Genomic DNA, 12568 nt, shown 5'->3' with positions numbered 1-12568 from the left:
TCTCTCTCTCTCTCTCTCGCAACCTTCATTAGCCAAACCACACTACACTATACCACACACAGAGCTCATCTCTTTAGGAACTTCTTAACCAATCACAGGGTCGTTACTAAGGGTCTAGAGAGAGAGTAGATCTTGGCTTTCAGCCAACAGTTAATTGTCAGAGGTGGATAGCTGACTTTCTGCACTTAGGCATTTTGAAATCTCTAACAATTTTATTGTATGCTTCTTGTCGTTTACTCACCTTTGGCCCCTGAAGAATGCTTGTACAATTAGCAATCCATGTGTTGCACATACTTGGTGGAGATCTTTGACTGCATAAACAGATATTTATTTTTATGGTACTGAATAATCTCTTTGAAAGTTTCATTCCTAAACAAATTTATTATGAGGGAAAGTCTTATTTAACACATTTGTCTTTACTCCAGAGGACAGGACTGCTTGTCACTCCCCCACCTTACTCCCCTGAAGAATGGTTGTGCAAGAAGAGTGACAATGTCTGATTCCAGAGGAACTCATCTGACCCCAAGGATGATAAGCTTTGCAAGAGGGCAAAAACTCTGACCTGAGTGGATTTGAAAAAGTAGTTTAATAGGAGAACTTATGTGAACTCCAATAAAAATTACCTCACAAACATTTTAGACGGAGAAAGCATTTGATACCTACTGAATGGCAATGATAAATCAACATTCAAGCCCCTGCCAACCTATAGGAAAAAACTCCACCTTCATACTGCATGCCAGTTCAAGGCAGCAAAGTTTGATAAGAGACAAGTGCACTCAGAGTGTATTTCTTGCATTGTTTGACACCCATTCTGCCCCCTGTAGTTCACTCAGCAAACATGATCACATGAAAAGGAAGAGATAAAATTAATTATATTTTATAAGAAGACCTAAATACACGGTTCTTTTTGCTCTTCCAAGAGTTTAGGAGCACCCATTCTCTGATATTTATAAACCATCTCAATATAATTTAGTACAGGTTGAGTCATCCAGTCCTATTCTCAGCAAATAGTAGGTGTGCCAGGATCCATCTCTGCTTTCAAAATAAAAACTGCCTCTGCCTCTTCTAAGTCCTAGGGGTATGAATGAGTGGGAAGGTGTATTGCGAAATTTGAAGATGTGTGAATTTTGATGGATGAACTGAAGCTGTCTTTCTGTTCAAATACTGTTTCAGGAAGTTGAATTTAGGTGGACTTGCATTAAAATATTAACCAGATTTCTCTCCATCCCTGCTCTGGAGTATTATTACTGTGTGCCTGGCAACTAAAGCTGATGGATAAAAGACCCCAGGAAACCAACATCTACCTGCCATGAACGGGTTGTAAGGGCACTGAAACATCTATCACTCCAACATATGAAGTCAGTATCATTTATTAGGAAACACAACTGAAATTTGCCATCATTTGAAATAAAAAACCCTGCAACCCTAAAATAAACTGTGCTTTCACAATCTCAGGGGTGTGTATATATATATATATATATATAAATCCTGTGATTTTGTGAGGGAAGAGCTGAGGTACGGGGAGGTAGGCAATGTTGTGGAGCTGCCCAAGCCCAAGATGTTGAAAGTGGTTTGCAGGATAAATTTGGACAGTTTAGCAAGGAGAACACAGGAGGCATTCAAGGGCATTTTCAATGCTAAGGTATTCCTATAAACATTAGCTTTAGATGATAAAAACAAAATGAGCCATTCCTGCATGTGGTATTGTTTACTGGGAAATAGCTTTCATGTAATTCTGACTATAATGACTGGGAGCTATCCATCTTGATGTGGACTCTGAAAATCCTTCAAAATCTTTGAAGGGTGGGAAAGAATGCTCCCAATCTGTTGGATCTGAAAGTTTATTCTTGGGCATGAGTCATATTTGATCTCATATAAGCTGTGTGCAAATGAAAAAGGTTGCTACTTTTCTTGGATAGATTTCTCAAACAACCAATGCTAATTATTTAGTAAGTTTTATTCAAACAAATAGGGACTATTTTGGAGTTAAAGTTGGTGTTATTGGCGTGTAAGTCAATGCAGGCATGTGTGTACAAATAGTCATCCACAGATCTCTCTTACCATTAGAGCCCATTTTCTAAGACTGGACCTGAGCAGACGTAATACTGCATTTATTTCTTAAATGGACGAAGACGACTGTTGATATTGGCTGTTGCTTGCACAAAGAAACAAGTTCTCCCTCTGTTGTTCTTTACATTATCAGCCTCTATGCACCTGTATCACCTTTCTTTTCTTGCATAACATGCCAGGAATGATTTACTAAGGAGGAGCCATCAGCATAATCCAACTCCTATCAGCTGAGAGAATTCTATAAAGCAGTTTCCTGGAGAGCTCTGAACTTTGACCCTTGAAAAGCTGAAATACTCCAAGCTGTAGAAGAGATCACTCTCTCCCCCACACTTTTTGACTCTAAAAACGAAAGGTAGGTAGGTTTTGTTATAAATTAAATTTCCCAGGGAAATGCAGGACTACTGAATGACAAACAACAGATCTCCTCTTTCATGCAAAAGTTCTGAGGGGCAACAAGTTATTTCATCAGATGCATGAAAACTCTTATCACAGTTCATATTCTTTTTTGGTGTCACACAGAGTGAAACATTTGCGCTACCAGAGATTAATAATTATTTTGTGGGGACTGAATATGAACTGCTATTGTGCAAGTGGAACACTCTTCATTAGGCATGGGATATAACCCTTAATTTTTATATTGGAAAATCAAATGGAGTATTTTTCTTGTTACAGTTTTGTACATACAATGTTTTCTACTAAATGATTGTTGCATTTCTTAGCGATGAAGCAAAAGACTTATATACAGAATTAAAGTGATTTTCAGTCTTCATGGCATTTTTTTCCTTTATCAGTTATAAGCAATAGATTTTATGGTCATTGGGTTTTTTGTTGTTTTTTTGTTTAAATGTTTATAAAACACCCATTCATCTAAAAATCACAAGGTGGTATATTTCAGTTTGGTGCATTATATTATATATTATGGCCTGAAATATCCCAACAGGTATAAAAGAGAAGCAACACACTGGAGACAACTATGGCTTCCTCAGCACCCAATGGAGCCTTGAACTTTCTCCCATAACAATTGCCCACCTCCTCAAATCATGCACTGAGCCCACCCTTGCAAGTGCCTTCCTTGTCAGATGCTACAGTGGAGAAGATAATTTGGCCCAGGGGGTAGACAAAAAAGAAAGAAAGAAAGGGCTATTTTGACTGTGGTGTCTCAGTACTGGAGCGCCTGCCCCAACAGGGCCCATTGTATGTGTAGTCAACTCTCTGTATTTTCACAGATGAAGCTGAGGGCAGCATTCCCTCCAGGGAACGTGCTTGGGCACCACATTTCAGCAGCAGTTTCTGTCAGAGCTGGCAATGGGAGTCAAATGGGCATTGAGCAATACCTTTCTCTTTACCACCCTGTCTCTCTTTCACCTCATCCACATCCATTCCTCCTCAAACATAAACAGAGCCATGTGTCCCATTCATCCAGCATCCACTCATTTTGCAAATGGGCATGCATGTGCTGTCTGTCGTAGGGGGAGCAGAAGAGAAATAGATCTCTACAATGACCCCAGGAATAGTCAGAGGTGAAAGGAACTGAACACTGAAAGGAAAAGTGGTTTGGCCCAGGCAGGCAAGAAACAAACGTCATCCCAATTTCTGTAGTAGTAGTAGTAGTAGAAGTAATAATAATAATAATAATAATAATAATAATAATAATTTTGAATATGACCCCCATGAAGTTGATCAAGCACCCAGGAGAAATTGGCAAGACTTCCCAACACACATCAGTCTTTCATTTCCCCTGGATCCATTTCCAGGGGGCAGTTTTTTGCTTCCTTCATACCCCCCCCCCCGAGTACAAGAATGAATGTCACTCAAGCTGGCAGCACTGACCAAACTATGATGCCAGGCAGCATATAGTGAGGCCAATGGCTGCAATTTTGCATGCTGCACACATGCACTTGAGAAACAACCATGTCAGGCTGAAACAGCTGGCTAGAAAAAGCCTTATTGTGCAGGGTAAAGCAAGCACAGTGGCAAGGTGGGTTGTCTCTGGAGAGAGGCTCTCTCAGGAATGAGGAAGGGTCAGATGAAGAAGCAAGAGGAGTAGAAATCACCATTTCTTTGTCACATAATAGAGGGAACTGTTCTCTTCTCTTTATTCTTATGCAGGCAATGCAACCAGACGAGAAATACCTTTTCACATACAAAGGATGTTATTTCCAGCCTGATTTGACTTCAGTGGAGTACTTAGATTCCCTGGAGGATTTTGAAATAAGAGACAGTGATGTATTTTTAGTCACTTATCCAAAGTCAGGTAAGAGTCCATTTTCATAGGAAGAACCATGATTGTTATTCAACCATGATGGACATATACCTACATAATATCTGTATTATCCTAATGCAAATTTAAAACCACATGCAGAATTCAGGTCAATATGGGTTGTATGGAACGTGCCTGGTTACATAAAGGTGAACTGGGCCATTTTATTTTTTTATATGGAATAATGTGTTTCCCACCAGTGTCAACCTGTTTGAGGATTGAAAACAACATAAATACACATCAAAAACATTCAAATTTGGTTGTAGGGATTTATTGTATTCACTGACTTTCAGGATTTTGTATGTGGTCATAAAATTGTGTTTTTATAATTCTACAGTGGTACATCTGGTTACGAACAGGATCCGTTCCAGAGCCCCATTCGTAACCTGTGACATGCGTAACCTCAAATGCCGCATCTGTGCATGTGCGCAATGTGATTTGGCGCTTCTGTGCATGCGCGTGACGTCATTTAACGTGTCTGCACATGCACGAACCACCGAACCCGGAAGTAATGCGTTCCGTTATTTTCGGGTTCGGCGCATTCGTAATCCGTGTTGTACGCATCCTGAAGCATTTGTAACAAGAGGTACGACTGTATTCTTAAAAACTTTCATACTGTGTCTCTTTATTTCAGCATTTATCTGCCATAGCTTTGCCAGTAACAGCGGGACCGTATCCAATGCAGTTGTGCCCCACATGCAATAACTTCCACTTCCGCACCTAAATCTGCCTCTGCTTGCTCTATTTCCAATGACTCCCTTCCTCTCCCTCATTTCTTGTCTTTAACAGTGTTGCAATTCAGACAGTAAGATCCTCAGTGCAGAGACATGTTCTCAGTTATTTCACTCTGTAAAGTACTAAGTACATTCCTGACAATGAATGAATGAAATAGGCTTATTCTCGTTTATAGGCACTGTATGGACTGAAAATATTTTGAGCTTGATTTATCATGAAGGTCATCGAGATGGAAGCGAAAAACTCACCTTACTAGACAGGGTTATGTCGCTGGAGTACAATATCGGCAATGTGGATTATGCCAGTCGTCCATCACCTCGCCTCTTTGCTTCCCACGTACCCTACTATTTAGTACCCAAGGGATTACGGAACAGAAGAGCAAAAGTAGGAAATGGCACATTTATTTTTTGATCAAATTTAATGTTTGTCTTGCCTTGCTCCCTACGCCAGTGTGTGTGGCATGCATGTTGCAAAAGAATGTGAGGCTGCCAGGGCTACAAAGCAACTTGGAAGCACCAAGAATCTACAAGAAGAGATATCTGAGATCCATCCATTTATTATTTTATGCATACATATCCCACATTTCACAGCCACAGAAATAACTACAAAAGCAAAACAAAAGAGGCAATAGAAACAATTACACCAGGAATCAAAATAATTTGTTCTTATTCCTGCAGGTTGTTTATGTGGTCAGAAACCCAAAGGATGTCTTGGTTTCCTATTACCATTTTTCCAAAACTTCACTCAAATTAGAAGAAGTAGAAGATTTTGGAATTTTCATGGAGAGGTTTTTGGCTGGAAAGGGTAAGGAAGATTTGCTACTCTAAAATGAATCACTTTTGTCCCTTCATCTTTATCCTCCTTTGACAACAGATCAAAGAAATGCTCTGTGTGGTGAGGAATGTTTTCACAATGCCACGTCTGATTCTGTAGGTTACTCTGAGGAAATCCTAACTGATTTTCCATATCCACCCTGACAGAGCCTGTAATCCAGCTTCTCCTGGGGAGGAAAAATTTAAACATGTCGCACATGGATAGACAAACTAAGGCCCGGGTGCCAGATCCGGCCCAATCGCCTTCTGAATCTGACCTGTTGATGGTCCAGGATTCAGCCTGTTTTTACATGAGTAGAATGTGTCCTTTTATTTAAAATACATATCTGGGTTATTTGTGGGGCATAAGAATTTGTTCTTTTTTGGACATCTGGTGAAGCGCCATTCCGTTCAGTCGGGAGCTCTCTCAGCTCCGAGGGGGCCCCGGTGTTTTCGGGCTAGGAGTTACCGCAACCGCGCTGCGGGCTCCGTTAAAACTTCAGGAGGAGCGTCCTGAAGACCTGGGATCCAGCGGGTACCAGACGTGCCGTCCTTGCTCTTGAGTAGACGGTCATCCTCATGGGCGGTGTCTGATGCCTGACTTCGCCACCAAGCAGCTCTCTCCCATTGATCGTGGTCACCGTAAGGGGAAAATCCAAAGGCAACAAATGGATCTGGTGTGCCTTGGCAAAGCTGTCTGACATGAAGTTCGCCGAGCTCCCAGAATTCAGAAGCGCTTCTACCTCCAGTGGGTATCCATTTGGCAATTCTAGCCGTACCTTGAGCACAATTCCGGAGGGCGTGGAACCACTGCGCTCTGTTGCTTTGGGGACTTCACTTGCGCTCCACCTGGCTGGGCATCCCCTCTTCGTTTCCCAACCAGGCGCTGGCTTTTCCCGTCTCCTTTTCTGCCCCTCCTTCCTCTTGCACCAACGTGGCCGCCATCCCTTTCTGCGGTCAGTGCTTGGCCATGTGTCCAGGTCGGTCGCACGCAAAGCACTTGCGCGTTTCCTTCTCTCCGCTCCTCAGCAATTTCTTGCTAGGGGCTGTTTTTAGAAAACCCCTCATGTGCACTCCCCCGATTTCCATTGGCTCCCCTGCCTGCTGCCTTTGCAGACTGCCCTGGTCTGGCGGAATGCTTGGCAGGACCCTCTGATAGCGGCTGTGCATCTGTTGTCCTGTTGCGTTGCTCCTCTCCCAGGCCCTCTGCTTGCAACGTACTGCCACCGCTAATGCCAATTTAAAGTACTGATCAGTGTTTTGTGGGCATGGCCCTCAGCTCATTTCATCCAGGACTTCTGGGTTAAGCCCCTGTTGGAACAAGGCTTCCGTCTGTGGCACCAGGATGTCCCACCCCAGCTTGTGACACAGCAAGGTAAATTTTGCCACATAGTCTCTTACAGTCCCTTGTCCTTGCCTCAGCCTTAAAATTTCCTGCTTTGTCACTTCATTTTCTACATCACTCGTGTAGTGGGCTGACATAGCAGCAAGGAAATCCTGCAGATTATCCAAAGCCTTGTTCTGACTGGCTAACAGCGGCCTCACCCATTCTTTAGCCCCTCCTCGTAAGTGAGAAATCACAAACGCCACTTTTTCTGAATCATACCGAAACTCCTGTTCTCTCATTTTCAAAGCATACTCAATCTCAGTCCTGAATCCCATATACTCTCTAGAATCGCCATGGAAACTGCTTACCAAAGTTGGCATCATTCGGCTGGCATGTGGTTGAGCTTCGGCCCCTCTGCTGCTGTTCTTTCAGCTTTCATCCAGCCTTATCTCGAGATGTCATAAATCTTCTTCCAACTTTGCAGTTCTCTGGGTCTCCTACTCAGCCTTTTTCTGCAGTTCCTGAATTCTTTTCTGCGCCGCCTCCTGAACTTTTTCAATAGCTGCCTTTGCCGAAGCTTCCAGCCTAATTCTCTGTTCCTCCAGACGCTATTCAAGCTCCAACATTATCAGCTGATTTATCTCTCACAAGCAACGAACAGTAGACTCCAAGATAGCTGTCATGGGTCAGCACCCCCTTTAGATGTTGCTCATGAGTAACGACAGGCTCTCTGGTAAACTAAAACTATTTATTTTCATTATTTAGTTACAGAGTCTCTGACATACGTCTGGTCAGTTACTTTCAGTTTCTCGGAGTGGCGGGCTCTGTCTAGCCCGCCAACACAGGAAACGGCTAGGAACCTTGAATCGGCGTCTGCGTCGCCTCCCCCCCCCCCCATTGTCTCCTCCTCCTGTCTGAGATTTACTGCTCTTGGTCTTTGTCCTTCCCTCCCATAGCCTGGCACCTCTCCCTCTTCCGGTGACAACTCCTGACGTGGGCTTGAGCTGGAAGATGTATCAGTGGAAATTATCGCCGACTGCTCTCTGTAGCCCAACGACCCCCCTTCTCTGGAGGAAACACTATCCTGCTCCTCTCTCTCTCCCTGTTCCTCCTGAGTAGCCCCTCTTTCCCTGACAGTGGAGCACCTAACACTGAATCAAATGTAGAGATTTGTGTACACAATCAGATTAAGAAAAGATCTAAACACATCAGATCAATACTGTCTGCACTAAGAAATGCAAACTGACACATCCATCACAAAGAGTCTCCAACTGAGACTCCAACTACACCATTTTATGCCACTGATGGCTGGTGCCCATTGACGCAGAAGGTAGGGTATAGATCTGGCCAACTCCCAAGGGAAATCAGGTAGATTTATATTCTGTCTGCATCAGGATGCAGCAGCTACAAATCATTACAAGGTGGAGCACCTAATCCTTAATCAAGTGTAGAGATTTGTGTCAAGTTATAACTCAGAAACCCAGACTGTGTCTCCTAAATGTTGCAAGTATTAACTGCCACAACATATAAGGAAATTGCCAGAGTGGGAAGGAAGGGAGTTGGAGGAAGGCTAGACTGATCTCAGCCCACCCATCACTCTCTCATCACATTGCTAGGAAGCACTGTGGGGAGCCTTACAATGCAGAACCCTTCTGCAAATTCTTTCTCCCAGAAAGTGTTTGGTGAGGTTGGGTGGTATTAGTTCAGCTTCTGTTTAATAGTTTGTACCACTGCTGGTTCTTAAGTTGATTCCTTTAAATTGTTTTAATAGAGTTTATATGTTTGTACAGTGGTACCTCCGGTTAAGAACTTAATTAGTTCTGGAGATCCATTCTTAACCGGAAACTGTTCTTAACCTGAAGCACCACTTTATCTAATGGGGCCCCCTGCTGCTGCTGTGCCGCTGCCCTGCTATTTCTGTTCTCACGCTGAAACAAAGTTCTTAACCCGAGGTACTATTTCTGGGTTAACGGACTTTGTAACCTGAAGTGTCTGTAACCCGAGGTACCACTGTACTGCTCTTCTCTGAATGTTTTTTTTAAAAAAATAATCAGATCTACATTCTATGCCAAATCAACTTCTCTCCCATCAGTACTTGCAAGTTTATGGCTTGACCATGTGGAAGGGTGGTACTCTCACAGGGATGACTTCAATATTCTGTTTCTTACCTATGAAGAAATGAAGAAGGTAAGCTATCAAAATGCTACCCAGTCTGATATTAACAACCATCAAAACTTACATTTTCAAAATGGAGGAAGGAAGCAATACGATCATTCAAGTGCCCTCAGCTGCTGCTTCCCCAGCTAGTTTGGCCTCCTTTCTAAATGATTTTCAAAGCCTAGCATGCTTTTCAGACCCCAGACTGCAAATAGTGCACTATAACCATTTCCTCTGAGGGATTACAGGGCTATAAATAAAGTGCCATGATCCCAAACAGGATATGTCATTTCTAGGCCCTCTGATGCTGAGGAGAGATGACAAATGAACCTTGCTTGTGTCTGCAACAGGAACATTTATTTACCATATTTACTTGTGGACTCAGTTGAAAGAGCTGCCCCGTAATATAATGTGTTCTGTATGACTCATGGAATAAAAGCAACAATGAAAGTATAATATAATGCAATGGCAATTATTACAAACTAGGCAAATAAAATGCAGGCTGCCTGTTTCCCCTGCATGTTATCCTGCCTATTCCATGAGTTTTAGTCACTAGGCTCTCAGGTTTCTCTATTATGGATGGCCTGACATTAATAGCACATTCCATTTCAGGATCTAAGAAGCTCTGTATTGAAATTATGCAACTTTCTGGGAAGGAGACTGACGGAAAAGGAGGTGGATGCTGTTGTGGATCAGGCTACATTTAATAAAATGAAAGCAGATCCCAGGGCAAACTATGAGTTCATGCCACCAGAGTTCATGGACTACAGCAAAGGACATTTTCTTCGCAAAGGTAAGTTAATTGTAGAAAAAACTGACTTGGTGCTGCTTGCAGAATCACCAACAGATTCACCTGATAATTACACTGACATGTGATATAGCTACCAAGTGATGGTGATTTCATTTTTCCAGTCTTCATGAAACTCTCTGTTTCTGTTATTTCCTAATTTTAGAGTTGTTCTATTATGTACTTTCCCTGTTGTTTTTTCCTTGTTTTAATATGTATATTTAAGAGAGGCATAGTGGTCTTTCCAATCTGGAGTGTGGAAACTTTCTTACACGGAGGGCCATATTACCAACTAGGGATGGAATATATCTGGAGTTATGGATATTTATTTGACCACCACAATGCACTTTCTTTCTGTCTGCTTCCTGGGCCAGGCACTGTTGGAGACTGGAAGAACATGATGACAGTCGCACAAAATGAAAGGTTTGACAGTGTTTTCAAGGAGAGAATAGAAAAGCTCCCCATCAAGTTCTGCTGGGATATCAATGAGGAATCATGAGTCTGCCTTCAGCTTGGAAGGATGAAATAAAGTGCACTGAATGCATCTAATCCAGGCCTATTTGTAAGATTCAGCAAAAAACTCTCATGTGGCTTAATGGCATCCTAATGTTCGAATATGTGTAATAATATTTTTTAAAACACCACAATACAATTACATTTGTACTGTAAACCTCTTCTGTTTCTACATTCCAGCATGTCTTAATTTCTGACTCCATGTGCAATAGACAAGGAGTCCCAAACTAACTATTGGGATTAGTAATTGTATTTTAATTTGGCACTGTTATAATGAGGCTACCATTGGATTATTGCAACTGAAAATTAATAAAAATCATTGTCAAAAAAAAAACCTAACTAACTAACTAACTAACTACTGGTGTACCAGATGGCAGTGTAAATCATCTGACTCATTCACTTCATTCATTCATTCATTCATTCATTCATTCATTTATTGTGGGTGGAATTCAACTTCACACTTTTCCAATTGTTTCATCAGGGCAGATATTTCTGTCTGCCAGATGGCACTATCCCCCCTTACCTTCCTTCCCCTCTGCACCATTTTGGGGTTCTCCTGACCCCCATAGAGTCAATTTTGAGGGTGTGTGGGAATATGCAGGGAGGAAAAGTGGGAAAACTGGACAGTGTTTGCTTGATGCCCATAGCAATCTCCTTCAAGCATTAGATTGAAAGGGGGGGATTTCCACAGGGATGATGGAGCAGAGGTAAAGGGTTAAAACAAATTTTGGTGGGTGGAGGAGGTGAAATGAGGATCCCAAGAAGGATCTGAGCCCATTGAGAAAGCCAGTAGTAGAGAAATGTTCTGCCCTGTAACATTGTACACCTCAAGCCAGACACCGCCAGTCAACAAGGAGCCTTCTCCTCCAAAGGAGAGGACTAAAATAAATTCAGTGCTAAGCCATTGCCAACACTGCCGCTATCTCCTCCAAAGACACACAGAAGCCAGTGCCAGTGCAAAAAATCCTTGTAGACCCAACCCACTTGAAGGGGTGCCTGTTTGCTTGATTGTCTCATTAGAGAGTGTAAGGTCCTCGGTTAGTTGCTCATGAGTAAGCAGGCGAAACTCCAAGTTTCCTTTAATAGTTTTATTGTGCAAGCTATGTGCAGTGCAGAGCTAATAAGTTCATGTCTGTATCAAGCATTGTCAGAATCCGGGAATGGCCCCTTCCGGTTCTGAACGCAACAAAAGAGCTTCAGTATACAGAAACCATGCCTCCCATCCTTTTGTTTCACCCCTCAATGCCTTTGGGGCACCGGAAGCTGCACGTCTCCTTCATCGCCCTTTGAGCTAGAGGAGTGCAGGGTCTCTCCAGCATCCTCAGAGCCTCTTCCCTCCATACCCTGAAATGCATGCTCCTCCCTGCTGGAAGCCTCGCTGATCCCTCCACTGCCAGAGGAGGTGCTGCTGGTCAGGTGGGGCTGGGGCTCTCTGTAGCATCCCAAGAGTCCTTCCACCACCTTGCGCTGCACCGGGGACAGTTCCCTGACAGAAAGCTTTGGGCCCAAGTGTTCTTGGAACAGGGCCGAAGCATGGGACATATGAAGGTGGAAGGCTGCAATTTGCCACTTTCTGAAGGTCTAGGAAAATTTAGCCCAGGGTCCAACCTAGGCCTGACAGCAGCGAACAAACACATGAGGCCCTGGGCAGCGTCGCAGGATCTCAGAGGGGCACATCACTAGTCCCAGCCTAACTACACTGCCCATCTCTAGGTTACTTGGCAGGAGTTGACAGCAAAACAGCAAAACAGTGAATAAGGGCTCTGCATCCTATCCCCGCAATCTATTGTCAAGAAGACTTCTTATGACTTGTTGTTGCATGCCACCCCAATCTTTGAGCAGTGCTTTCCAGGAGCTTTTTCTCTCAAAAAGGTTATGTGACAATCCCAAGTTTGGGAGACATTACA

The 12568-nt window shown here is 43.0% G+C and overlaps 1 protein-coding gene across 1 annotated transcript; it reads left to right on the top strand.

Annotated features, from left to right (window-relative positions):
* The first annotated feature begins 2363 nt into the window (after positions 1-2363).
* Positions 2364-10956, top strand: LOC117043696 (amine sulfotransferase-like). The gene is made up of 7 exons (XM_033143654.1): positions 2364-2422; positions 4180-4324; positions 5241-5449; positions 5743-5869; positions 9297-9391; positions 9974-10154; positions 10523-10956. The coding sequence occupies exons 2-7, from the start codon at positions 4183-4185 to the stop codon at positions 10645-10647; spliced, it is 879 nt and encodes a 292-aa protein (XP_032999545.1). The 5' UTR covers positions 2364-2422; positions 4180-4182; the 3' UTR covers positions 10648-10956.
* Positions 10957-12568: the final 1612 nt, after the last annotated feature.

Source organism: Lacerta agilis, chromosome 3 (assembly GCF_009819535.1).
Source record: "Lacerta agilis isolate rLacAgi1 chromosome 3, rLacAgi1.pri, whole genome shotgun sequence".
Lineage (NCBI taxonomy): Eukaryota > Metazoa > Chordata > Lepidosauria > Squamata > Lacertidae > Lacerta > Lacerta agilis.
This window is presented reverse-complemented; position numbering and strand designations above follow the sequence as displayed.

Bases quoted from the DNA above. Each gene is read 5' to 3' on its own strand.
- LOC117043696 (XM_033143654.1), top strand. From the start codon at position 4,183: ATGCAACCAGACGAGAAATACCTTTTCACATACAAAGGATGTTATTTC. The intron at 5,450-5,742 runs GTAGGAAATGGC...TTATTCCTGCAG, and splicing joins TACGGAACAGAAGAGCAAAA to GTTGTTTATGTGGTCAGAAA. The intron at 5,870-9,296 runs GTAAGGAAGATT...CTCTCCCATCAG, and splicing joins GAGGTTTTTGGCTGGAAAGG to TACTTGCAAGTTTATGGCTT.